The sequence below is a fragment of the Urocampus carinirostris genome, chromosome 13 (assembly GCF_059441175.1).
Source record: "Urocampus carinirostris isolate Australia breed hairy pipefish chromosome 13, RoL_Ucar_1.0, whole genome shotgun sequence".
Classification (NCBI taxonomy): domain Eukaryota; kingdom Metazoa; phylum Chordata; class Actinopteri; order Syngnathiformes; family Syngnathidae; genus Urocampus; species Urocampus carinirostris.
In genome coordinates this window covers 1,603,060-1,630,726 of record NC_142361.1, presented here as the reverse complement: position 1 = coordinate 1,630,726, position 27,667 = coordinate 1,603,060, and the positions used below count along the sequence as shown (strand labels likewise).

At 39.3% G+C, this 27,667-nt stretch overlaps 2 protein-coding genes across 3 annotated transcripts in view; one reads left to right on the top strand and one right to left on the bottom strand.

Moving 5' to 3' along the window:
* Positions 1-5,029, top strand: part of LOC148353468 (monocarboxylate transporter 12-B-like) — a 29,780-nt gene extending 24,751 nt beyond the window's left edge. For both annotated transcript variants that reach the window (XM_088351807.1, XM_088351808.1), the window contains one exon: positions 291-5,029. In XM_088351807.1, the coding sequence (XP_088207933.1) occupies positions 291-469 (179 nt within the window). In that variant the 3' untranslated portion in view covers positions 470-5,029. The remainder of the gene's footprint in view (positions 1-290) is intronic.
* Positions 5,030-8,057: 3,028 nt separating this feature from the next.
* spred2b (sprouty related EVH1 domain containing 2b) overlaps positions 8,058-27,667 on the bottom strand; it is a 161,519-nt gene continuing 141,909 nt past the window's right edge. The window contains exons 8-9 of the mRNA XM_088351194.1: positions 11,376-11,496; positions 8,058-8,690 (exon numbers count right to left, since the gene is read on the bottom strand). Coding sequence (XP_088207320.1) covers positions 8,547-8,690; positions 11,376-11,496 — 265 coding nt within the window. The 3' untranslated portion in view covers positions 8,058-8,546. The remainder of the gene's footprint in view (positions 8,691-11,375; positions 11,497-27,667) is intronic.

Below are 27,667 nucleotides of genomic sequence, written 5' to 3'. Positions count from 1 at the left end.
TCAAGCTTTCAGCCGATGGTGAAGGAGGGGCAGAAACACAGACAGTCCTCGTCATTGTCCGCTGTCCAGGTGCAAAAAAATATATTATTATTAAAAACTTACCTTAGACATTGATTAGATTTTTTTGTGAATAAAAACAGACAGATTTTGGGGTGCTGTGTGAATTACTCTCCTAAAGTGTATTAAACAAAACAATCAAATCAAAGTACCTCTGCATGTGTCTGCAATTTTATCCAAGTCTGGTCCAAAGAAAAAGTTTGAAGATGCTTTAAGAGTTTCTGTGTCTTCAGGTTGGTTGGTGGACATGACCCAAAACTACATGGCAACTTTTTTCCTAAGTGGAGCTTCATACATATGCAGTGCTGTCATCCTAGCAGTGGCCGTGTTGCTCCAACGTTTACGTCAGTCCAAACCAAAGCATCCCTGCCTCGAAAACGTCCAACCCGCTAGCAATCAGGGGGTCTTCTGAGTGCTGTCGTGAATATTCTTTTGTTTTTGTATTTTTCAATAACCAACTCTTTATAGCAAATTTTTACTATGTGTATTTAGTAGTTACAGATACGGCTGCCAAAGATAATGATATCTGACAATCGCATACAAAAAATATACTGTATTATGATCAATGATGATACAACATATCACATGTGTGATGCTGGTATTGATTCTGAACGATACAAAACCCACAGAATTGTTGCCTTTTGACATATACCGAAGATCAAAATTAGAGCTCAACTTGTAAATTATTGAATATTTTTTAGATAATACAATTTTCACTGTTCCATAGTTAAATGCCATTTTATTGTGTCTGTATAAATGCATCTCACACATACAATACTTTTTTCAGAAAACGCCCTGATAAGAATTAGAAATCAATAATGACTTTGGCATGGAAATATTTTTTGGAAGGTTAAACCAGTCAGCAATAAAGTAAGATGTTTACAGGCCTCTGCAGTGAATGACTTCCGCACATATGCAGCCACAGGTTACCAATAGTCTCTCGCACTGCTCTGGTTTGATTTTGGTCTATTCTTCTTCCAGCTTTTCCACAGTTTTGTGATTTTAGTGAGTTTCCTGACCATAATTTGTCACCAAGGATCTTCCAGAGGTTCTTTATTTGGTTGAGATCAGGACACCGGGCAGGCCATGCCATTCAATTAAATTCTTTACCCGTTTTGCTGTCTGACATGAAGCATTGTCCTGCATGAAGACTGCTAGCTGTTTGAGCGATACATGCAAGTTATTGGGCAACTTGAATGTGTTTATAGTGTTTTTAAAGATTTATTATTCTTGAAATCACAGATTTGGAACCATCAACTTTTCTTGCTATGGCTGATAAGATCATCCCTTTTGTTTTCATCTGGACTTCCTGCTGGCCCACCATCTTGCAAAGTCAGTGAAATTGTCAGTTAGTATACCAGTTAAATAGGGGTTGACAGATATTCAAGGAAATTAGTCCCATGTGCTAGATTAGCATTATTAAGTGGAAGGCACCTGAAAGGGTTCTCTGATTTTTATCAGTCAATTTTTGGCAAAATATATTTTTTTTTGTTAAAATGCCTCATCCATTTTGTGGAAAATAGTGTTGTAGCAGTAAGGTATAAACACAAAAACATGTCCTTATACTTAAAAGGTGAAGACGGCATTTTTTCAGAATTTTTCAATTCCATCCATCCTTTATCTTCCGCTTATCCTGGGTCAGATGGGATCCCAAAGCGTTCCCAGGCCACCCTAGAGACATCGTCTCTCCAACTTGTCCTGGGTGGCGTTCAGGAAGTATCCTTATCAGATGCCCGAGCCACCTCGACTGGCTCCTTTCAATGCAGGTGAGCAGTGGCTCTACATATAGTCGCTCCCAAATGACTGAGCCACCCTGCGGAGGAAACTCTTTTCAGCCACTTGGATCTTTCGGTCATAACCCACAGTTCATGACCATAGGTGAGGGTAGGAACGTAGATCGACTGGTAAATTGAGAGCTTTTCCTTTAAGCTCAGATCCCTCTTCACCACGACAGACCGATACAGGGTCCGCATGACGGCAGACGCTGCACTGACCCGTCTGCCGCTCACCCCTTCCAGCCTACCCTCACTGGTGAACAAGACCCCAAGATACTTGAACTCCCCCATTTGGGCAAGATCTTATTGTCAACCAGAAAGAGCATGCCACCCTTTTCCCGGCTGAGTACCGTGGTCTCGGACTTAAAGGTGCTGATCTTCATCACGGCCCCTTCACACTTACCTGCGAATCGCTCCAGTGAGAGCTGAAGATCACAGCGTAAGGAAGCCAACAGCACCACATAATCTGCAAAAAGCAGAGATGCAATGCTGAGGCCCCCAAACCGTACACTGGTCCAATGTTCCACGGGCGGGACGAAAACCACACTGCTCCTCTTAAATCCGAGAATCGACTTCTTGACAAGCCCTCCTCTCCAGTACCCCTGAATTGACCTTACCAGGGGGGCCTTCTTGAAAAGGGGAACCCCTACCCCAGTCTGCCTATCCAGAGGCACTGTACCCCGATGTCCATGCAATGTTGCAGAGGCGTGTCAACCATGACACGACCACAACATCCTGAGCCTTAATGAACTCCGGGCGGATCTCATCAACCCCTGGGGCCTTGCCAACCACAGAGCTTTTTAACCACCAGAGATAAGAGAGCCCACCTCAGATTGCCCAGGCTCTGCTTCCTCAGAGAAAGACGTGTCGGTGGTATTGAGGAGGTCTTTGAAGTACTCTGCCCACCGATTCATAACGTCCCGGGTCGAAGTCAGCAGCCCCTCATCGCTACTATACATAGTGTTGATGGCACACAGCTAGCTTGGATCTTCCAGGTTAGACCGGCTTCTTCCCCCACCATCGAAGCCAACTCACCATGAGGTGGTGATCAGTTGACAGCTCGAGAGGACTTGTACCAGAGCCCAAGGTGTGTGTGAAGGTGAGTTTGACTATATCTAGTCAGAACTTCACAACCTCACACACAACTCGGGTAACATTCCATGTACCAAAAGCCAGTTTCTGTAGCCGGTGATCGGCGTGCCAAGGACCCCGACTTTGGCTGCTACCCAGCTCTCTGCGCACCCGACCCCTTTCGCCCCTCCCACAGGTGGTGAGCCCATGAGAAGGACCCACGCCGTTCTTCGGGCTGTGTCGGACCCTGTGAGCAAAGGCCCGGCCATCAGGCGCTCGCCAGCGGACCCCACCTCCAGGCCAGGCTCCAGAGGGGGCCCCCGCGTCCGGATAGGGAAATCGTGGACCAAAGTTTTTTGGTCTTTTGATCTGCATTTTGTCTGGCCCCTCACCTAGAACCTGTTTGTCATGGGTGACCCAACCAGGGGCTTAAAGCCCCCGACAACATACATAGCTCCGAGGAACATTGGGAAACACAAACTACTCCACCACGATAAGGTAGCAGATAATGGCAACATTTTTCAATTCTCCTCTAATTTTGATCCTCAGTGTACGTAAAAAAGTTACTTGCTTTGACTACTGCATCCTATAACCTTACAGAAAATAACTTAAACTCTATAATGCTGCATTGACACTGGTCTTTAAGCAAAATTGATAGAACTCATGAAAGACGCTGAGTTGAAACAATAAAAAGACAAGCATATCAAAATTTTATACTGATATGTAAATGTTTTACTTTAAATGCTAAGGATTCAACATATGTGTTACTTCCGGTGTTGATGCTGAAGGAAAATAAGAAAAACAAAGCAGCACCTGCTGCCATTGCATCATTTATTAAGAATTTCAGTATTTTTGTACCAATGCATTTAGATAACAGCGCACAAAAAAACCTCTGTGGACCAAACTTACTGGAAATAAATGAACATTGTAAAATATTTGTCAGTGTACAAACCATTAAGTATGCATACATCAAAGTCAAGACCCGGAAGTGGCCCACATTTTATTTTGTGATCTACTGATGGTCCCGTTCATATGGGTATCTTTATATCACAGAAAATTGCTTTTTGTGGCAGTTGAAAATTTAAGTTTACTGACAGGGAACATATTGGTTTAACATTTCATATTGTAATCGATTTGTAAGGGTTTTAGAAGCCTTACTTAGATTTACGAGATTATGCGTCAGGAGTGGGCAATACTGGGAAATTCTGTATCGATCTGACCCATGTAAATACCATAGTAGGATCATTTGATACATTATGCTTCAAAATGTCACGATCCCTAAATAATTGAACTCTCTCCTCGAGTTAGTTTATAATAACACAGCACAGATCTTTTAGGCACAATAACGATTTAATTTTTTATTAAATAACTTAATTTCCTATTTTTACGGTATGAAAAACACGATACTTCTACTACAACAACTGTAACAGCAAAATTCAAAAGGGTCAAACCCGAAGAAATTCTAGATTTAAATAACGGACAAGCTCTGTTGCCATAGTGACAACTGAGTTATGTATTTTAGGAACAGTAACATGTTTACATTTTCTGTTGCAGCTCTTTGTTCTCTGTATGATGGTCCTTTTTCATGTGTTTATCTAAATTTTGCCACACTAGTGGACCACTTTATTACACAAATGACCCCTGGCATTATATTTTTAAAATCCACACCGCACTGTGCTTTCTGTTTGCCTCGCTGTCATTTCTACTGTCTAACATTCCGTAGATTCGACCTCATCTTCTACCTGGCAGGCAGGTAGGGAAAGGTGCTAAAAGTGTGCCTGTCAGAAAAAGACAGGCATCAACTTTCGGGTTCATACGGGTGCTTGAAATCCTTGAATTTTAATGTGTTTTCAATGTCAGAAAAATGCTTGAGTTTTTGGGCGAAGTGCTTGAAATTGTTGACATTACCATGTTTCGCAACAGTCAGACTCTATATACCACACAATAAATTCATTTAAAAAAGTGGAAATGACGCCCCTACTTGTTGCACCCAAGAGGACAGCTCTGTTCAGAATACCGGCTCAGCTCACTGAGAAGAACCGGTGTTGTGCCGAAAACACTTGACTTGGGAATACCCTAAAGAAAACGGTTGAAGTGGCAGGTCTTGGGACTAGGAGGGAAAACTGGAGAGGGGATCTTGGCGTGGAAATGGAATCTTGTAAATGTAATCAAACGTAGAGTTAAAGTGCTTCAATATTATCTTCTTGCATTGCCTTTCCCTTTTCTGTTAGAGTATGGGTTTGCTGGCTTTGTCTCAGTGCCTGCTCTTCAGGGTGTTCAATTCCATCAACAATTTGCCATACCTGAAGTGTAGACTGCCATAACTGAGTGTAGTAAATGTAAATATAATTATTAGATGTAAATTAAGTCTGCATTAACTGTTACTCTAACACCTGTTTTACTGTGTGAATAAAGCTTGCATTGATTGTTAACACTTACGTACTTAAATATGTCCCTTATTACTTATGTTGTAATGAAGCCTGAAATACTTGAATAAACGAAAATCCGATTGGCTGTACTTATCACTACTAATGTGCTAAATTATCTCAAATGCACATATAAATTCAAAATGTAGCTCAAACGAATTGGCAAATAACATTCACTATATATTACCAAAACACACCTTAAATCCACACATCAGAATTTGACTATGTAATACCGGTACTTTCACTCTTAGCTATAAGGCATTCATCCTAAAACTTTTTAACCTTTAACTTTAATAAAGTTAGTTGTCTAACTCTGGTGCAGATATTAACTTAGACAATGAATAGCATCAACACACAACATGGAATGAAATCAGCTTCATTCAAATATTTTATAAACCCTTAAAGTATATTTGCAAAGTCCCTGCCTTGTCCAGTCTCCTTGGTGTCCAAGCTCTTGATGACTTTGCCTTGAAACAATGCTGTTTGAGCTTGTGTATTGATTACCAACGCTTGCTCAACTGGTCATGTGATGAACGTGTGTATTCCGGTATTCTGCATATCCGCGCGACTACTGCTGTGAAGCACCTTGGTCTCAACAGTGAAGGTGAATGAAGGAGGAGCAATCCATTACCCACACAAAACGACACGCAACATTGGTGACAGCGGTGGTATTACGAGCAGATGAAGGAGAGATGTTTACATACGAATTAGAAAGAGGAAGCTGATTTTTTCACTTCCCGGTGGATGTTGGGTGACCTCAAACAACGCCACACGCTGGTAGCAGCGAAAAGAAGCACTACACTAATGTCCTGTACTCGGAAAAAGGTGCACACAATTCAAAATCTAACAATGATGTCCGGATATTTTTCGATATCCCATAAAAAATGATCGTATCTGCTGGAACGTGTAAGTCGAATATACGTAGGTCGGGAGACGTCTGTATCCAAATAAATCTAAAAAGATGTTCCCAAATACACAAAACATCAAAGTAAACACTTCCAACCGTTACACTTGTCAGCTTTTTCCATCAATTACTGTGGGCAAATCATATAGTTTATGACGGAGCTATATATTAATATAACTCCATTGCTGGCAAAAATATTCAGGCCGAGACATTCATTAAGTTGAAAACTACTGCGCATCATCTTGCTTGGTCGCCCAGGCCGAACTGACATCATCCGGGTCAGTAGGCGTGGTTTATTGAAAGGTCGCACATGCGCAGTGAATGGATGGAGTTGCGCATACATATTACATTACATACAATAGATAAACGTTATTAAAAACAATGGAATTAGACTGAAATTAGACTCCTGGTCAAGGACATGAAAGAAATTATTCAACTGGTGATCGGCCCAATTAAACAGACACTGGAACATCTTGAGTGCTCCAAAGTGGACCACAAAAAGCGCATCAAGCAGCTCTAGGAAGGGCTTAACACATACAGCGACAAGATAGCCTCCTTGGAGGCGACCTGTGAGATGCTAACTGCTGAAAACAAAGCACTGCACGAGTGTGATGTTGACGCTGAGGACCGTGGAAGGAGATTCAACTTGAGAGTGACTAATTTTGACGAGAAGTATCCAGAGGCAGGGGGACAAAATTCATGTCTTCATTCTTCTCAAAAGTACTGAGCGACATGTTCCCCGCTCCCTCAGGATTAGACATAGCCCACAGAGTTGGTGATATGTTGGTCGTTTTGGTTGTAATCTTTCTCAGAATTCACTGTGTGAATATAACTTGTTTTTATATTCCAAAATATAAAAACAATCTTTCACACACACACACACACACACACACACACATGAAGTAACGTTACAATAATCAGTCTAATTGCATCTCTTGAACGTTTATCAATCTTATATTCTTTTATTGGGAAGTGCTCATGTGTGCTGTTTCTCCCTGACATATAATAAATCACGCCCACGTTGTCTTTCCCTTCTTACCAACATCATGGAGGACGTGAGTAATTCTGCTCTTGGTATCACGGTTAGTGTTTAACAATATATATGTATTTTATTTGTGTAAATATAGCCAAGAAATAGTCTTAATAATGACTGACTTTAACAAATAGTGCCGAAACCCGGGATGATTTCTTTTATCTTGGAAGGATTATAGCGGATTGCAAAAAGCAATCCTGAGGGAAAAAGCAGCATGGCTGATAGCAACACAAATGTTAGCATTCAGGATATGTTGAACTATACTCAAGAAAAGAACTTCATCGATCCAGAGTGGTGCATTTGCTCAAGTAACATGCATGTGTTAAAACATAAATTTGGAATAATTTTAAGAAGAAGTCATTTTGTAATGAAATAATCCGGGTTTGGGTCGTTGTGAAGCTTTGGAGCGCGCTAGACAGCATGTAATGCAACTAAATTCCTAGGTACAAAGAAAAATGAAAAATACTCTACAATCTAAGAGAATGGCTGTTGAATTAGGGCGCATTCTGTTTTTCAAACTATATTTTTAGTTTGAAACGGTTCAGATGTATGAGACGGGTAAATTAAACGTTATGTAGGTACGAAATTACTTACAAGAGTCTGCTCACAAGCCCAAAAAATGCACGTTCCTGTTCAGTTAAAATGCCGTGGAGAAATATAACAAAGGGCGCCGTTTTTAATTAAATTAAAAGTCAAGGTCCGTGGTTTGCGGCGTTTCCCCTGAGGAAAATTGTGTAAAAAACAAAAGCAAAAAAACAACCAAAACCCAGTAATTGTAAACGCATGTCAAGTCAAGTCAAGTCAAATTTATTTATATAGCCCTTAATCACAAAAATGTCTCAAAGGACTGCACAGGATTACAGTTACAAAATTACACAATTGCCTGATCTTAAACTAGCAAACCAGCATGCGGGCAAGGAAAAACTCAAAAACCTCAGTGTGAGGAGAAAAGAGAAACCTTGAGAAAGGACCTCACATGTGGTAATCCCCCTTCCAGGATTGAACAGGGTGAATTACAATTAGCATTACTGTACACAGAATAGTAAACACTAGGTAAGATGTTGAAAATGTCCGGAAAGAGCATGACATCAACGACGACGCCAGCTGGTAAATGCAGGGGTTGACATGCTGCAGGTCAGACCCCGGTCCGCTGACCCATCCCAAATCATCCTTCTCCTACGTATCAGCCAGGCAGGCCTCAGAAAAAGACAGGACAAAACAGAATACGAGGTGGGCATCAATCATATGCTTTGGAATAGAAGTGTGTCTTAAGCCTCAATTTAAAAACTTCCGTTGAGGTTGCAGATCTTATCTCCAGAGGCAGGGCATTCCACAACACCGGGGCCCGGATGGAGAACGCTCTCAAGCCCGCAGACTTCTTGGCTCTCGGAATCACAAGTAGACCGGCATTTTCCGAGCGCAGACTCCGTGCAGGAACATAGGGGGAAATCAAATCAGAGAGATAAGAGGGTGCAAGCCCATGCAAACATTTATATGTTAATAAGAGAACCTTAAAGTCACATCTTAAGTGGACTGGGAGCCAGTGCAAGTTGGCCAATACAGGTGTAATATGCTCAAACTTTTTAGTCTTAGTCAAAAGTCTAGCTGCCGCATTCTGAACCAGCTGCAAACTTTTAATGCTAGACATCGGAAGACCAAAAAGCAATACATTACAGTAATCAAGCCGAGAAGTAATAAACGCATGAATTAAAATCTCTGCATCTGATTGGGACAGCATTGAACGAATCTTCGCAATATTACGGAGGTGGTAGAAAGCTATTCTAGTATTATTTTTCACATGTAACTGAAACGACAGATTAGGATCAAATATAACACCTAGATTTTTGACCGAGTCACTATGGGTGATACTACATTTGTCTAGGTTCAGGGTAATGTTTGAAAACAAATGACGACAGTGAGCTGGACCAATAATCAACATTTCAGTTTTTTCTGGGTTAAGGCGTAAAAAATCTTTTGACATCCATCTTTGAATCTCAGTAAGGCAATCCTCCAGATTTCTAAAACTTAAATGTCCAGTTTTTTCCAGTGGCACATACAGTTGAGTGTCATCTGCATAGCAATGGAAACTAATATTATACTTAATGTCGGATAATGTCACCAAGCGGGATCATATAAATACTAAAAAGAAGGGGGCCAAGTACAGAGCCTTGAGGAACACCACAAGGGACATTAGATTGTTTAGAGGTCATATTGCCATAGTTAACACATTGCATCCTGTCTGACAGGTAGGACCTAAACCACGAGAGTACAGTTCCTGAGATACCAATGCGTTCTAGACGAATCAATAATATGTTGTGGTCGACCGTATCAAAAGCAGCGCTGAGATCCAGCAGCAGTAACATTGATGAGGCACCAGAATCTATTGTTAAAAGGAGATCATTGGTTACTTTTGCAAGGGCTGTCTCAGTAGAATGATTTGCTCTAAATGCTGACTGGACAGTTTCAAAAAGGTTATTTTCTGACATGAAGTCATTTAGCTGCTGTGCAACGACCTTTTCAAGTAATTTCGCAAGAAATGGCAGATTTGACACTGGCCTATAATTACCTAGGCTTTCTGGGTCAAGGTTAGGTCGCTTAAGCGTGGGTTTAATGACGGCAGACTTGAAGGCTACAGGAACAATACCCGAGGATAGCGATATATTAATAATATTTAAAACTGATGGTCCTAAGATCTCAAACAGATCCTTCACCAGTGAAGCTGGAAACGGATCAAGCAGGCACGTAGTTTGTTTGGCCCTACTGACCATCTGTGTTAGATTATCAAGGGACAATTCATTGAAACTGGAGAATGTTTCTAAACAACCGCTGACACAGTCCATACCTAGCACCTCCACATCTTTGATATAGGAGGAGGAAACAGAGCGTTCTTTTAAAATTTCATTCCTGATTAGTTGAATCTTTTTATTAAAAAATTCCATGATGTCATTAGCAGAATGAGTGCAACCATTTGGGTTAAGTTGTTGTCTGGTAAGTTTCGCCACTGTGTCAAATAAAAATTTTGGATTATTCTTATGTTCAACAATAATCTTAGAGAAATACGAAGCTTTAGCTGAGGCAAGAGCTACTTTATATTTCAGCAAACTGTCACACCAGGCCAGTCGAAAAACCTCCAGCTTAGTAGTGCGCCATTTTCGTTCAATTTTTCTGCAACTTTGTTTGAGTAACCTAGTTTCTTCAGTAAACCAAGGTGTATTCTTCTTGGGTCGGAATTTATACTTTAGGGGCGCCACAGAATCAAGAACATTTACCAAAGCAGTATTGAAGTTGTTTGTAAGTGAGTCAACAGACCCAGTGTACGAAGGGAAGGCTGCAGTTACCGTAGGTAATAATTCTTTTAAGGCTAACACCGTTTTAGGGCGGATATTGCGACTGCTAAAGCCTATATTTTCCTTATCACAGTAAACATTAAACAACACCTCACATTTAACAAAATAGTGATCAGAGATGGCATTAGGATACGGTAACACTGTAACATTTGAGGCTACTACGCCACGGGTCAGGACAAGATCTAGAGTGTTCCCATCTTTATGAGTTGGCACATCAACTATTTGATTGAAACCAAATGTATCCATCAGTGACTTAAATGCAATTGCAAGTGAATTTGATGGGGAGTTTATGTGAACATTAAAATCACCAATAATTACAACATTATCCGCATACGTAACTAAGTCTGTTAACAAATCAGAAAATTCTTCCAAAAAATTTGAGTATGGTCCAGGTGGGCGATACACAACAACTACATAAATTGGTGTTGACATTGAGGACCTCATAACAAGTGCTTCAAACGTTTTAAAACTAGTAGGGGTATTAGAAGTAAATTTCAACCTATTTTCCGATATAAGAGCAACACCTCCACCTTTTTTGCATGGTCGTGCCAAGTGCGCACTCACAAAGTTAGGGGGAGAAGCCTCATTTAACACTACAAACTCATTTGGTTTCAACCAGGTCTCACAAAGGCCAATAAGGTTAAGATTGTGTTCATTAATAAGGTCATTAACAATTAAAGCTTTGGAGGCTAGTGATCTAATATTAAGAAGGCCAAGTTTCAGCACTGTGGACTGAGCTGAAACCTTTCGCGAGTTTTGCACCTTAGTGGTAACCACCACAGGATTCGACTGCCGGTCCCGGGTCTTGTGCCTTGCATGACGGCAGATGCGGCCCGAATTCCATACCACAGGAATATTGTTGACCGGTGGAGTAGCAGGATGACTATTGGTAGAAAATAATGTTATTTCTTCTCCCTCCTCACCTAACAAGGGAGAAACAGAGGTAAGAGGCACAGAAGAAGATGCTATAGAATAGTATAAATCAGGGTGTATGGTGCAGTCAGTAGAACACTCTAAACTACAAAGACTATGTGAATTGCATGAATCTAGCATAGCGCTAGTTAGCTCTAGCGTTACAGACTCCACACCCATGGTAACAGGTTCACTAATCACCTGTGACCTGGCCTGCACTAGTGTATCCTGTCATGGAAGGCTTAAACAGTAATCTATATTTTTAGAAAGAGTGAGAGCACCTTCCCAGTTAGGGTGAAGGCCGTCTCTCCTCAGCAGGTCAGGTCGGCCCCAGAAAGCAGGCCAGTTATCCACAAACCTAAATCCCTTCTGATTGCAAAAACTTGCCAGCCATCGGTTTAGCGAGACTAGTCTGCTAAACCTCTCATCATTGCCTCTCGCAGGCAATGTTAATGTGCACTGAAATTAAATTAAACTATTTTTTGTGGGCCCTCTGTCTGTACATGTTTGTTCAATGTTGTGAAATGTCTGTTTGCATCTGTCCTATATTCTCTTTCTTCTTGTCTAATGTTTGTTTTGCGCTGGCTTTTAATCTGCCCACGTAACTTATACGTAACTTCATGTAACTGAAAAGAGAAAAAATAGGAAAAAATCGAAGCAAAATCGTCGCAAACGGGAGAGTGCTCCTCAACCTAAAAATGAAAAAAAAAAGCGAAAAAGTCGCGAGTGTAGGTGCTTTTTGAATCGAGAAAAACGTCATTTTTTTAAGAGTAAGACCGTTTAAAATATATTGTATTGGGTGGAACCGATAGCACACCTCGTTAAGAATCGAAAACGTTCGTTTTTTGGAAAATCGGCGTTTCACATAATGGCCGCGGTCCTATCGGGTTCCCCCAAAAATATTTTTTTCGGTCCAAATTTTTTTTGTTTTTTTTCAATTGGAAAACGATAAATTCAGGAGTGGAAAGTTTAGAAAAATTATGTTTGAAATAATTCAGATGCGTTAAATGAAGTTCATGCCAGAATAACTTTTAGAAAAGATACAATAACAAAAATAAAGATAAAATATTCCGGTTTTCAGTTCAAAATTGGAAAATTAAGGACTTTAAAGACGAGGAAAAATCCAATTGAGGGAATTGGAAGAGGCTGATTTGAGATAAAAGCATTTTTGTACAAACTTATTGAAAAAGAGCGAATAATAATTTCTTTGAGTGGAATACAAATGAATAGAATGACTCGTTGTAGATCAATACACGTCATTTTTACATTAAATAGGTAAAGCTCAAATAGTAATTTCATTGGTTTGAAGAAAAAAAAAGCTAAAATTAAGTGAGATGGTTATACGTCAATTTCCCATCAAACTGGTAAGCTAAAAAGTCAGTGTTTGTGGGTGCAGAAGGAAAAAAATGTTATGTTGAGAATGAATTGTTGGCAAAGCAGGTAGGGAAGTTACAAATACAGAAAGATGAGAGTTGGTAGAAGAAAGTAAAAAGGGGAAAAGAAAGCAAATAATTAAGGAGAATAGCAAGGAGAATACAAGTAAGAAAAGGAAGAAATGTAAAAGTGAAACGTTATTTTTTTTTTAAATCGCTGAAAATTGCATATGAAAAACTTGCGACAAAAGTATGAAAAACAACAAATTATATAGTATTTTTGGAGTCCCTCGTGGTCTTGAAAAACACTATATAAATGCAAACCATTTATAATAGAATAGAATATACCTTTACTGACATAGTTACAAAATGGGTTTACATATTGTGACTGATGATGAAATTTGGCATAACACTCCATCTTCAAAGTGAGGTAAAGGAACAGAGAAGATAAGGTTATAGTTATAATTAATACAAAATTTACACAAAAATATTTGCATGTAAGATGTTACATACAATTGAGGTTTGTGTAATATGCATTTGGTGAAAAATAGTCATCGTAGTGCAAAAAATGGTCAGCATTGTGCAAAACATATAACGGTATTTTTACAGATAAGCTATAAAAATAAACGAAAATTATTTAAAGGATGAAAATCTAATTGAAGGCAAATGAACATAGACATAACATATTGTTTTGTTTTAGAACAAGAAATGAGTTGGCAAAGTATTACAATAATATAAATTCAACTACAAAAATACTATAGTAATACTATACAAACACTACACTATTTCGTTGCCACAATAAGAAATATTATAGACTACAGAAATATTACTAGGGAACTATTGTGAAAATACCACAAAGGAGCTAAGGTAAAATTTGATTTTTCAGAAAAAGTGTTGCACTAACTCTGCTTTATAAGTTTTAGAGATTTGGTAACCCCCCCATGGCTCATCAAGGAGGAAACGGAAGATGGGACGGTGAGGAAAGGTAGCACTAATAACGATGATGAAGATATTACATGGGATGAACAATGGTAAGTGAAAAAACAATTTTGATGACATTAAAAGAATATGTCAACACTAAGGGCGTTACAAGTGAGAACCAGAAAATGTTTTGTGTTCATATGCGGCCGGTATGAACCATAACCATAATAGGTGAATCTCATCTCATCAGCTGCACCGCTTGTCCTCAGTGGGGTGGCAGGAATGCTGGAGTCCATCCCAGCGATCAACGAACAGTGGATAGGGCACACCCTGAACTGGTTAAAAGCCAATTGCAGGGCACACAAAGATAGACAATTTATTAGCTCATTCACAATTTGGACCAGCCAGTCCACCTGAAATGCATGTTTTTGGAATGTGGAAGTAAACAGGATAGCCGGAGGAAACCAACGTAAGCACGGGGAGAACATGCAGGCTCCGCACAGGAAGCCACTGGATTTGAACACACACACAGGAGGTTCCCAGGTCCTTAGTACTATGCCGCACACGTGCTGGCCACTGCGCCGCCGTGCTGCACACACATACACATAAAACATATAATATATATATATATATATATATATATATATATATATATATATAAAGAAACAATTTTAAAACTGAACTATCAATAATGATAATATGATAGATATAAAATAGATATATGTAATAGATATTGTAGTGTATGGAGTTTATTTTGCCCCTAAGGGATTTTGAATTCAGTGTACTAGCTTACTAAAAGATTTATAGATCTAGGCAGAGATCTATGAGCCCCTAAAATTTTGTGATACAAAGGTCGAAGTTATGAATCGATGACAAATATAGTAGATATCTGCGTATTAATTCAGTTTTGATCATCGAATTATCAATTTATTTTCTGCATTTAATTGTTGATGGTAATGGCGAATGACCACAGGCCTGTCTTTTTCCAATTTTCTACTTTCTGTACTTCCTTCTTTCCTTAACATCTTAGTACAACATAATTCGTGATGTAATTCATAAGTGACAAGTATGTATTGCTCTATATTGAATCAATAACAAAAGATTGATTATGATAACAGAGAGAGGAAAATACAATTAGAAAGTTTTTGACATTGAGTTCGTTTTGGCAATTTTTTGAGATTTTTTTGTGATGATTAGATAGTGTGAGGGTCTGGAATTTTTACGATTTTTGGCCCAAAAGACTAGATCCTCTGGGAGGACAGTTGATTTCACACTGAATTTTTTTAGAATGAGTGTTACGAATGACAAATGATTAATAAATGTGTAACAAATACTGACTTATGTTTTGGTTAAGTTAAAACGAAAAGGTGTCTATGGAAGAGCATTTTTTAGAAGACGATGAGAAACAGATTGATCGATCCTGGAAAGGATTATAGGAATTGAAAATAACGGATTAATAGATTTCGAGACATATCATGGTAACTTAAAAATATAACTGTGTGGAAAATGAATGAATAGAAATTAATTAAACTAGGATCAAGTCTACTAGTACTTAAATTTTGAGAAAAATTTAAAACATTGAATAATCCGGCTAATTTACTAAAACATCCCAGTACGTAAGCACGATAAAATTAATGAGACTCTTAAGTGCCACTGAATTCCACAAAAGACTCTTTCTTTTCTTTTTGAAAGTCAATGCACTTTCCAAAAGACGTATCAATCTGTCAAAAAGAGGTCATGGGAAAAAAATATTTGCTGTGAGGGGGACCACAGTTGAGAACAAAGACATCAATCATCCATTATCTGTGCCGACTTAAAAATATAACTGTGTGGAAAATGAATGAATAGAAATTAATTAAACTAGGATAAAGTCTACTAGTACCTAAATTTTGAGAAAAATTTAAAACATTGAATAATCCGGCTAATTTACTAAAACATCCCAGTACGTAAGCACGATAAAATTAATGAGACTCTTAAGTGCCACTGAATTCCACAAAAGACTCTTTCTTTTCTTTTTGAAAGTCAATGCACTTTCCAAAAGACGCATCAATCCGTCAAAAAGAGGTCATGGGAAAAAATTATTTGCTGTGAGGGGGACCACAGTTGAGAACAAAGACATCAATCATCCATTATCTGTGCCGCTCATCAACAACGAGATCAAGGGGGTGATGGAGCACATCCCAGCTGCTTTTCAGACAGCTAACAGGAGATTCCTGGACTCGTTGTCTGTGGAACTGACAAAAAAGACAATAAAGTCATTTCGTGTTTGACATGGACACATTTTGAAAAAGTATTTTTGATGAGCCAAAAGCAACATTCAAATGGTGAATGAAATGTGGAATACGCAAATCAAAGACTGAAACACAACATTCAAGAATACGTCTGCTTGAAGTTATATAGAGTCTTTTTAATACAAAGTGTATATGTACACGAGGATCTTACAAATTTATAAATGCTATCTTATTTCACTTGTATTCATCAATAGTAAACTGAGGTTTTAACTCAGGGGGAAAACTTTGAGACATTCAGTAAAATAAAAGTTAAAACCTAGTTTTGTCCGCAATTGATGAAAAATTGTCTTCTGAATAAGCTCTCCATATAACTGTTTTTTGAAATTCAAATTACGAAATTTGGACGGATAGAAAAATATTACACAAAAGAAATGTTGTAATATAACAAAATTAAAATGTTTGTCAAATTGATTAACAATAATTAATTAGAATAACCATTCGCCATTAGATTATCGCCCACATTGAAAACATTTTTTGGACGGTATTTTTCATTTTTGGCAAAGTCATTTATTTTGAGCGTGAATTACCCGCTGTCTTTGCAAAATACTGTTATTCTGAACAAATTTACTTACATCGGTTATGATTTTTACAAAAGGCAAAACAAAGAGTGAATCATAACAATCAAAACGTTTTTTTTTTTGCTAAATTGATGACTTAATAATCTACCCTGGTCATCTGCCTCTAGGCCCCTAGAGTCTAGGGGGATGACCAATCCGCAACAGGGAAAACACTCAATCACTCAAATCAGGGTAAATGATTCTGACAAAGATAATGGTTAAACTGATTCAGTGATTGGATTTAGTGAAAAAGCAAAATTTGAGATTTAGAACTAACAATTTAAAAAATAAATTGTTTATCTTCGAGTTGGAGTTTTGGGATATAATGCTCAAAATGGATATGGCAACTTATAGTGGGGATTTTTGCTTTCACTTATAATAAAAATAAACATAACTTAAGAAAATATACGAATCTATAAATGAATTAGTTTTTCACCACAAAAGGTGTCTCAACAGGGGCGAGAATAAATTATGGTTAACATAATCCATTAAAAAAAATTTAAGTCCCTCTAACTATCCTTTTTTTCCATCTATAGCTTTCCCTAAATATTCATTTCTACGGTATTCATTTATGCTTTTCTCTTCCATACAGGAGATGGTGACCCCTGCTGACCAGATGACGTAGTTCTGTCAGCCCAGGGAGCTTCAAAGTTAACTTTTCTTCCCAAGGGCAGCGGTCAGGACCCTGGGGTGTGTGTCTATATTCAAAAGGTATATTCTAAGAAATTGTTGAGGTGATTAAATGTATGCAATGTCTTAACATGTTTTAATGCAATATGTCAATATGCCATTATATTAAACAAATTTTTAACTTGTTTCAGGTTCGATCCACACTGAGGCTCCAGACACCCTCATCAATCTGCCACGTGCCTGCTGCCATGCGCTGCCATCACTGGAAACTCCTGACTCCATGGCAAGCCAGTCCAACATCCTGGAAGAGATGGAATTTGCAGCAGCGCAAGAGGGCTCGACCACGTGTAGGTGCCGGCGCAAGACCAGAAGGAGGGATGAGGAGAGCCTGGATGAGGAGGCCTGGATCCAGGAACTAAATTCCACCATGAGGGCCAACCAAGCACTGCTGGAGAAGCTGGTGGAGGAGAAGTGTCAGGCTCAGTCAGACCGAGAGGCCTTCATCCGCTTTGTTGCTGACACGCTCCGCACTGCTCCCCAGGAGCAGTTCTCTGCCATGAAAGATCTCTTCACGGATATTATGCGTGATGGAGGACAGAGTCAACATTACAGCAGGCGTGACACTCAAGGGCCTTCTTCATCGTGGGCCAGACCGACCCCTCAGCGTCTGCACCACCAGGCTGCACAGCCTCCTCACAGCCCTACTTTAGTAACAGCCAGTATTACCTGCCCCAGCCCAACTATGACCAGTACAGCCAGTGGCAGTATGGTGGTGTTTTTCTGCAGCAGCAGGCTCCCCAGCAGCAGCAGCAGGCTCCCCAGCAGCAGCAGCAGCAGCACCAGGAGGATGCTACGGAGTAGCGTATAATGTTTGATATTTTTCTGTTACTGTGTTTTTCAGCTGTGGAAGATGGGCTATGTTATGCCTTGCTGTTTACTTTGCTGTTTACTTCATTACTTTTGATAATTTTGATATAATAATAAAGTTGTTGTTAAATTGTTAACAATTGTTTGTGTTTCCTTGGTAAATAAAAGGAAGTGTGTGAATTGTGTGCAATAAAAATGTGAAAAAATATTACAGTAATAAAATAGTAAACCTCAAAAAACAAGAAATAATACTTAGATTAAGATTTATGTCTAAATTGAATGTTTAGTTATTGTCATTTGAAATTAGCCAATATGTTATTATTGTAATAGTTTATCATTTTTAATTTATTATCTTGTTATGAAATGTATTGTCAAGAAATAAAAATGGATTAAGACGAGGTCTCTATGGTGACAGGGATCCATGTTGTTACCCCATGACGTCTCGAGCACAACTGTGTGCTCAGCAAATCGCGCTGTATATACGCGGAGAAAGATCAGAAGATAATAGCTTTAATACAATATTTATTTATTGTTTACTAATATTTCCACCACCCCCCAACACAAATTAACACACAAACAATCAAATAAAAATCGACTGTGTCGCTGTCACAATAATTATAAACTGGGTAGGAGCATGTCTTCCTGCCATGGAACCCTTCCAGCCGGTGAGTTGCACCACTCCATGATGAGGTTCCTCTGAGCCTTGGCTTCCCTCAAATCTCTGTTGGGGCCTGGTACTCGGTCAGGTCTCGTGTCGTTGAGGTTCCTTCCCGCGCGCCAGGCACCAGGGTTCCATTTGGGCGCTCCAAATCTACTAGTGTGTTATGCATCACCGGGTAACGTGTTCGCATCAGGTTGTGGAGGAGTACACACGCCTTGACCAGGAGCCTCACAGTGTCAGGTTTATGCGACATGGTAGTCAGGAGCACTTGAAATCGGTTGGCAAGGATGCCAAACGAGTTCTCCACTACCCTTCTGGCTCGCGAGAGTCTATAGTTAAATATTCTCTGCTTCCTGGTCATGTCCCTGTTACCATACGGCTTCATTAGGCAGGTCCGGAGTGCGAAAGCATCATCTCCCACCAGGAAGTAGGGTACATCCTCAGTGTCACCTGGGAGAGGATCAGGCTGTGGGAAACCAAGTAGGTCATTGTTCAGGAGACCCTCTCTTAAATCACTTCGATTATAGATTTGGGCATCAGACGAAGACCCCTTGCCGCTGACGTCTATCCATAGGAACCTGTTTTTGGTTTGAACACATTTATTGACACTAATAACAGAAAACAATCATGACAATCTCAACAGCAATTAAGCACATTCACAATAGCATATTTCAATATGACGTTTAACAGCAAACACAATGTGAGGTTTGAACGAACCTGTAATCCGATGTGACGACTGCCAGGAGAATGACACTGAAGAAGCCTTTATAATTGTAGTAGTCAGACCCAGTGTTGGCAGGAGCTTTACAGGCAATATGTTTGCCATCTATAGCACCAATGACGTGTGGAAAGTTCCAATTGTTCATCCAGCCGTCACTAATCTGACGCCACTCTCCATCAGTCTGTGGTGGCGAGAGCAGCTCATCACGGTACTCCTCCACGATGGCTGCACACACTTCGCGCACCACCACACTGATGGTGTTGTGAGGGACCCTCCAGCCATACTGCATCTCGCGGTACTTGGCGCCAGAAGCAAGGTGCCTCAGGGTGAGTGCGACCTTCAGGCCTGGATCAAGGGGTGCTCGCCACTTGGTGGTCTCCTTGGTAAGGGCAGGTGTTAGTCTTTGCACTACCTCGTCAAACATGGCAGGTGGCATTCTCATAAAGTTCTGGAATGCCCTTGGATCTTCATTACGGAGCTCCACCATGAGAGGGTCGTACAGCCCAAGCTCAGGTCTCCTGCCAATCCAGTTGCGCACCCAGATTTTCCGGACCACTCCACTCCTCCTCTTTCGTCGTCTTTTATCAGTGAGGAACCGATAGACCAGTAACATTTGATTCTGATGCTGCTGGAGCAGCAAGACGAGGTCACTACGGTGACGGGGATCCATTTTCAAATCTTGACTGTGAACGTGTGCTCCGCAAATTGCGCTATGACCGTGCTCGTGATTACCCGCTGCTATTTATAGCGTCGTAACCACGCCCTGGCCGCGGCCATAGCACGTCATTTTCGCGTCATTGCCTCGTGTTGACCACGTGTGCGGCACGCGGTTTAACACGTGCTCAAACTTTTGAGCAGCTCAAAAGTTTTGAACGCGGCCGACCACGTGAAAATTTCCGACCGCGAGTAAAGCACAGCTCTATCTCGTCTATATGGCGGTCTCAAAACGTCCAACAGTGCCCAACGGCATCTGCTTCACGGCCAGAAATTTCTGGTCGTGGTTCAGCCTCAATACGCTCATGAAAGGCTGTGTACCCGCGCTCTGAAGAATTGAGCAGGGTAAAACTTTTTCGCGCTGCCACCTGCGCGCGAATTTCCGAACTCGTGTTGAGCACCGCTGTATCTCGTCTTAATGGCGAACTCAATGCGTCCAATAACGTCCGCCTCAAAGGCAGAAATTTCTGGCCGTGATTCAGCCGTAAATGTCTGTGTGACCTGCCCCTTACGCCACTTTAAAAACCATCATTGCGCAGGTATCCTCTTTTACATGAGTCTCCGACCACAAGCCAGGATCGGACTGTTAAAACATCAGCAGACTCACAAATAAAAGAAGAGGGTCATCATCGAATCGATGGACAACCCCAACAACAACCTCCACGTGGTGTCCTGTGGACGGCCTCATGACCGACGAATGCGTCTCCCACCCGCTACACGAACGCTTCGGTACAAGTTACCCAAAGCTGACCTCATCCGCTTTCGGAGTGGCCAATTCGCGGAACTCGTAACACAACCGAAGCGTTCCATGTCGTTCCTAAAGATCATCTTTAGACGACTTGAAGCGATCTAACAACAACAACAACAACAACAATGTGAGACTTGTGGAATATCTGGTTATTATCAATGAAATTGTGTGATGTGTGGTAGCTGATACCAATATAGCAAAGCGGTCCGCATAGTCCAAAGTTTTCAACAAAACAATAGCAGAAATTGAACCAAACTCCTTACTTCCCACTGTTTTTGGAGTCTTATTTTGGTACTTTTATGACCACCATTTCTCTAGATATCATTGTGGAATCCGATACCTATTCTTTCGGGAGAATAGATTAGGGCATTATTGGCGGCTTTGATGCCGTTTTTCATGAGCATGGCAACCGTTAAAATCCCCACGCCCCCTGGCGTGATGTTGGAAATTCGTGTGGCCGCGATGCTTGTAGATGAGGTGAGGCCAACCAGTTGTCCACATTGGACCGCACCTCTTTTCGGATCTGGCAAACTAGCTTCTTCCCTGAGATGACAACAGCCTCCTGCCTCGAGGTGGACGTGTGTAGGAGACACAGCTGACCGCTGCCCTTGGGAAGAAAAGTTAAGTTTGAAGCTCCCTGGGCTGACAGAGCTACGTCATCTGGTCAGCAGGGGTCACTATCTCCTGTATGGATGAGAAAGCTGAATGAATACTGTTGAAATGAATATTTATGGAAAGCTATAGTTGGGAAAAAAGGATATTTAGAAGGACTTATTTTTTTTTTTTTAATGGTTTATGTCAACTATATCTTATTCTATCCCCCCTGTTGAGACACCTTTTGTGGCTCAAAAAAACTAATTAATTTATAGATTCGTATATTTTCTTAAGTTATGTTTATTTTTATCATAAGTGAAAGCAAAAATCCCCACTATAAGTTGCCATATCCATTTTGAGCATTATATCCCAAAACTCCAACTCGAAGATAAACAATTTATTTTTTAAATTGTTAGTGCTTATTCACTAAATCCAATCACTGAATCAGTTTAACCATTATCTTTGTCAGAATCATTTACCCTGATTTGAGTGATTGAGTGTTTTCTCTTTTGTGGATTGATCATCTTCGAAAAAAATTTGTATGCACTTTTTATTTGCATTTTATTTTGATTTTCAATGTGTTATCTTGCTGTTGGCCATTCCCCTCGAGGCAGATGACCAGGGTAGATTGTTAAATTATCAATTTAGCCCAAAAAAACACGTTTTTATTGTTATGATTCACTCTTTGTTTTGCCTTTTGTAAAAATCATAACCGATGTATTATCTTTTCAGTAAGTAAATTTGTTCAAAATAACAGTATTTAGCAAAAAAAGCAGGTAATTCACGCTCAAAGTAAATTTGCCAAAAATGAAAAATACCATCCAAAAATGTTCTCAATGTGGGCGATAATCTAATGGTGAATGGTTATTCTAATTGATTATTGTTAATCAATTTGACAAACATTGTAATTTTGTTATATTACAACATTTCTTTTGTGTAATATTTTTCTATCCGTCCAAATTTCGTAATTTGAATCTCAAAAAAGTTATATGGAGAGCTTATTGAGAAGACAATTTTTCATCAATTGCCCACAAAACTAGGTTTTAACTTTTATTTTACTGAATGTCTCAAAACTTCCCCCCTGAGTTAAAACCTAAGTTCACTATCTATGAATACGAGTGCAATAAGACAGCATTTATAAATTTGCAAGATGAATTTATCAATCTTCCTCACGTACATTTACACTTTGTATTAACAAGACTCTATATAACTTCAAGCAGACGTATTCTTGAATGTTGTTGTGTTTCAGTCTTTGATTTGCGTATTCCACATTACATTCACCATTTGAATGTTGCTTTTGGCCCATCAAAAATACTTTTTCAAAATGTGTCCATGTCAAACACAAAATGACTTTATTGTCTTTGGTTTTAGTTCCACTGACTGACAACGAGTGCACGTATCTCCTGTTAGCTGTCTGAAAAGCAGCTGCGGTGGCGCAGTGGCCAGCACGTGTGCGGCAGTACTAAGGACCTGGGAACAGGTGTGTGTGTGTGTGTTTAAAACCAGCCACCGGGCTTCCTGTGCAAGCCTTCATGCTCTCATTGTTTACGTTAGTTTCCTCCGGCTATCCGGTTTACTTACCTCTTTCAAAAACATGCATTTCAGGTGGACTGGCTGGTCCAAATTGTCCCTACGTGTGAATGAGCTAGTGAATTGTCTATCTTTGTGTGCCCTGCAATTGGCTGTTAACCAGTTTAGGGTGTCCTCCAAACACTGCTCAATGATCGCTGTGATGGACTCCGGCATTCCTGCCACCCCACTGAGGACAAGCGGTGCAGCTGATGAGATGAGATTTACCTATCATGGTTATGGTTCATACCGGCCGCATATGAACACAAAACATTTTCTAGTTCTCACCTGTAACGCCCTTAGTGTTGACATATTCCTTTAATATCATCAAAATTGGTAAATTACTCACCGTTGTTCATCCCATGTAATATCTTCATCATCGTTATTAGTGCTACCTTCCCTCACCGTTTCCTCCTTGGTGAGCCATGGGGGGTTGTTGAGTCCAAATGAGAAAAACAAAACAAATTTCTAAAACTCAAAAACATCGTTAGTGCTGTAAAATCAAACTTTAACCTAGTTCCTTTGTAGTGTTTTCACGATAGTTCCCTAGTAATATTTCTGTAGTCTATAATATTTCCCGTTATGGCAACGAAATAGTGTAGTGTCCGTATAGTATTACTATAGTATTTTTGTAGTCAAATTTATATTATTGTAATGCTTTGCCATCTAATTTCTTGTTCTAAAGCAAAACAATATGTTATGTCTATGTTCATTTGCCTTCAATTAGATTTTCATCCTTTAAATAATTTTCTTTTATTTTTATAGCTTATCTATAAAAATACCGTTAAATTTTTTGCACAATGCTGACAACTTTTTTGCACTACGATGACTATTCACAAACCTCAATTGTATGTAACATCTTACATGCAAATATTTTTGTGTAAATATTGTATTAATTATAACTATAACCTTATCTTCTCTGTTCCTTTACCTCACTTTGAAGATGGATTGTCATTGTCAGTCACAATATGTTAACCCATTTTGTAACTATGTCAGTAAAGGTATATTCTATTCTATTATAAATGGTTTGCATTTATATCGTGCTTTTCAAGACCATGAGGAACTCCAAAAACACTAATGTGGTGTTTTTCATACTTTTGTCGCAAGTTTTTCATATCCAATTTTTTAAATAACTTTTCCCTTTTACATTTCTTCCTTTTCTTACTTGTATTCTCCTTGCTCTTCTCCTTAATGATATACTTTCTTTTCTCCTTTTTACTTTCTTCTACCAACTCTCAACTTTCTGTATTTGTAACTTCCCTACCTGCTTTGCCAACAATTCATTCTCAACATAACATTTTTTCCTTCTGCACCCACTGGCTTTTTAGCTCACCAGTTTAAATGTAAAAATGACGTGTATTGATCTACAATGAGTCATTTTATCATTTTTATTCCACTCAATGAATTTTCCCTCAATATTCATTGAAAATAAATTATTCATTCGCTCTTTTTCAATAATTTTGTAAAAAAATGCTTTTATCTCAAATCAATCTCTTCCAATTCACTTAATTGGATTTTTCCTCGTCTTTACAGTCCTTAATTTTCCAATTTTGAACTGAGAACCGGAATATTCTCTTTATTTTTGTTATTGTATCTTTTCCAAGTGTTATTCTGACATTAACTTAATTTAACGCATCTAAAATAACTCAAACATAAGTTTTCTAAACTTACCGCTCCTGAATTTATCTTTTTCCAATTGAAAAAACAAAAAAAGTTGGACCGAAAAAAACATTTTTTGGGGAACTTGATAGGCCCGCAGCCATTATTTTGCACCCCGTTGGCGTCAAACGCCGATTTTCCAAAAAATGAACGTTTTCGATTTTCTAACGAGATGTGCTATCGGTTCCACCCAATACAATACATTTTAAACGGTCTTTCTCTTAAAAAAAAGGTTTCTCTCGTTTCAATGTGCACTTCATTTGCATCGCTTTTTCCTTTTTTTTTCCTCCGATACTTTCAAAACACAAAAGACAACATAAAAACATTGGAATTTAAGCGTGATAGGAAAGGATGACAACACAGATGACAGACAGACAGAGGGCCCACAAAAATCAGTTTACCGTATTTTCCGCACTATATGGCGCACCATGTTATAAGGCGCACCTTCAATGAATGATATATTTTAAAACTTATGCCATACATAAGACGCACCCCATTATAAGGCGCTATAAGTGCATGCTGGTTTAAGATCAGGTAATTGTGCAATTTTGTAATTGTAATCCTGTGCAGTCCTTCGAGACATTTTTGGGATTAAGGGCTATTTACGGTAAATAAATGTGACGACTTGACTACAGTAGAGAATGTAGTTACTTTATGCAACCTCTAGATGTTGCCACGCTCAAGGGAATGTCAACAAAATATTCAAAAAGGTCAAACTTTATTAACAAACAAGCTTTCCACAACTCCATTCACTCCCAAAATAAATAAACAGCCGTTTTATTATTTTCTCTGAGGTAAAGCATTTTCGTGACACATCTTTGAACAACATCGACATATCATTTTATTTTTTGTCCATTTAGTCAACACGCAAAGAAAAAAACGTCTGATACTGTTATTTTAAATGAAACGTTAGTGCAATCGCAATAAAGTGACACTCGTAATGTGCAAAAACAACGAGTGCAAAGCAATAACATAATAACTGTAAAATGTAAAACGTAAACACACAAAAGAAAAACAAAGATCACTCTATAAGCTCCTCATCGACGAATCCCTCGAATTCTTCTTCTGCTGTGTTCGAATTGACCATATCTCAGTGAATGGGCCATCCAACACGTCCGGTGTTTTTGTGCCAGCGCTGTTGCCTTCATACGTATAGTTATCGTACTGACACTTCTGCTTGCCGCTCTTTGTTGAACAACCCACTGTTCAAGTGTCTCCTCTAACTCTGGCCATCTTGCTTTATTGCCACGGAAACTTTGTTGAGTTTTCCTTACTTGGCGGAGCTTATCTTCATCCTTTCTCCACTTCCGTACCATCGATTCATTTAAGTTTAACTCTCTCGCTGCCGCTCTATTGCCGTGTTGTGCTGCGTGACTGATCGCTTTGAGTTTAAACTCGGCGTTGTACGCGTGTCTCTTAACAGGAGCCATTTTTTATACAAATGCATGTATGAAAGAGAATCTCGCTCGCTCTCTCTCTCTCTCTCTCTCTCTCAAACGTGACATTCTGAATAATTCTGCGTTTGTTTAAGGTAAATTGTGCTTTACATCTTCACCAGTCATAACCCTGGATTCAGACAAATACTGTATTTGTTGAATATGAATTAAGCAGTTTAATGGGGTAGCCATTTTGCCACTTAGTAAACAAATACAACACGAGCCCCGGCAACTACCAATCGTTTAATATTTCCCAGTATGCACAGCGCAAAAAATGGAGTCGGCGGCTGTTTCTCGTAGTTGCGAGACCTTGCGAATTTAATATTGAGCCATATATAAGGCGCACTGTGTTATAAGGCGCATGGTCAGCTTTTGAAAAAAAACAAGACTTTTAGGTGCGCCTTATAGTGCGGAAAATACGGTAATTTAATTTCAGTGCACATTGAAGTTTACAATTACTGAGTTTTGGTTGTTTTTTCTACACAATTTTCCTCAGGGGAAACGCCGCAATCCACCGACCTTAACATTTAATTTAATTAATTGAGGACGCCGCCGCCCTTTTTTATAATATTTCTCAGCGGCATTTTAACTGAACAGGAACGTGCATTTTTTGGGCTTGTGAGCTCCTGTAAGTTATTACGTACCTAAATACGTTTAATTTACCCGTCTCATACATCTGAACCGTTTCAAACTAAAAAATATAGTTTGAATAACAGAATGTACCCTAATTCAACTGGCATTCTCTTAGATTGTAGAGTATTTTTCTTTGTACCTAGGAATTTAGTTGCATTACATGCTGTCTAGCGCGCTCCAAAGCTTCACAACGACCCAAACCTGGATTATTTCATTACAAAATGGCTTCTTCTTAAAATTATTCAAAATTTATATTTTAATACATGCATTTTACTTGAGCAAATACACCACTCTGGTCCGACTGTAGCCTGCCTTTAGTCGACTCCAAAGCATTAGGATGCTAATCTCGCTCGGTAGCTAAACATGTGCTAACAATTTCTTCACCCCAATCCATGTGCATCGAATAAAAAACTCTGTACAACCGGAAGTTTCGGCACCATTTGTTAAAGTCAATCATTATTAAGACTATTTAGTGGCTATATTTGCACAGATAAAATACATGTATATAATTTAATTCTACATGATGGTGGAAGCAAAGAACTTACGTCCTTCCTGGCTGAGGTCCCAAACAGAGAGAGGGAGTGGTTTATTTTACGTCAGAGGAATCAGTACAGACAAGAACACGACTTTAAAATAAAAGAATACGAGATTGATAAACGTACAAGAGATATAATTACACCCATTGTTAAAACGTTACTTTATGTGTGTGTGTGTATGAGAAACATTGTTTTTATATTTAGTAATATAAAAACAAGCTAATTACCTTGA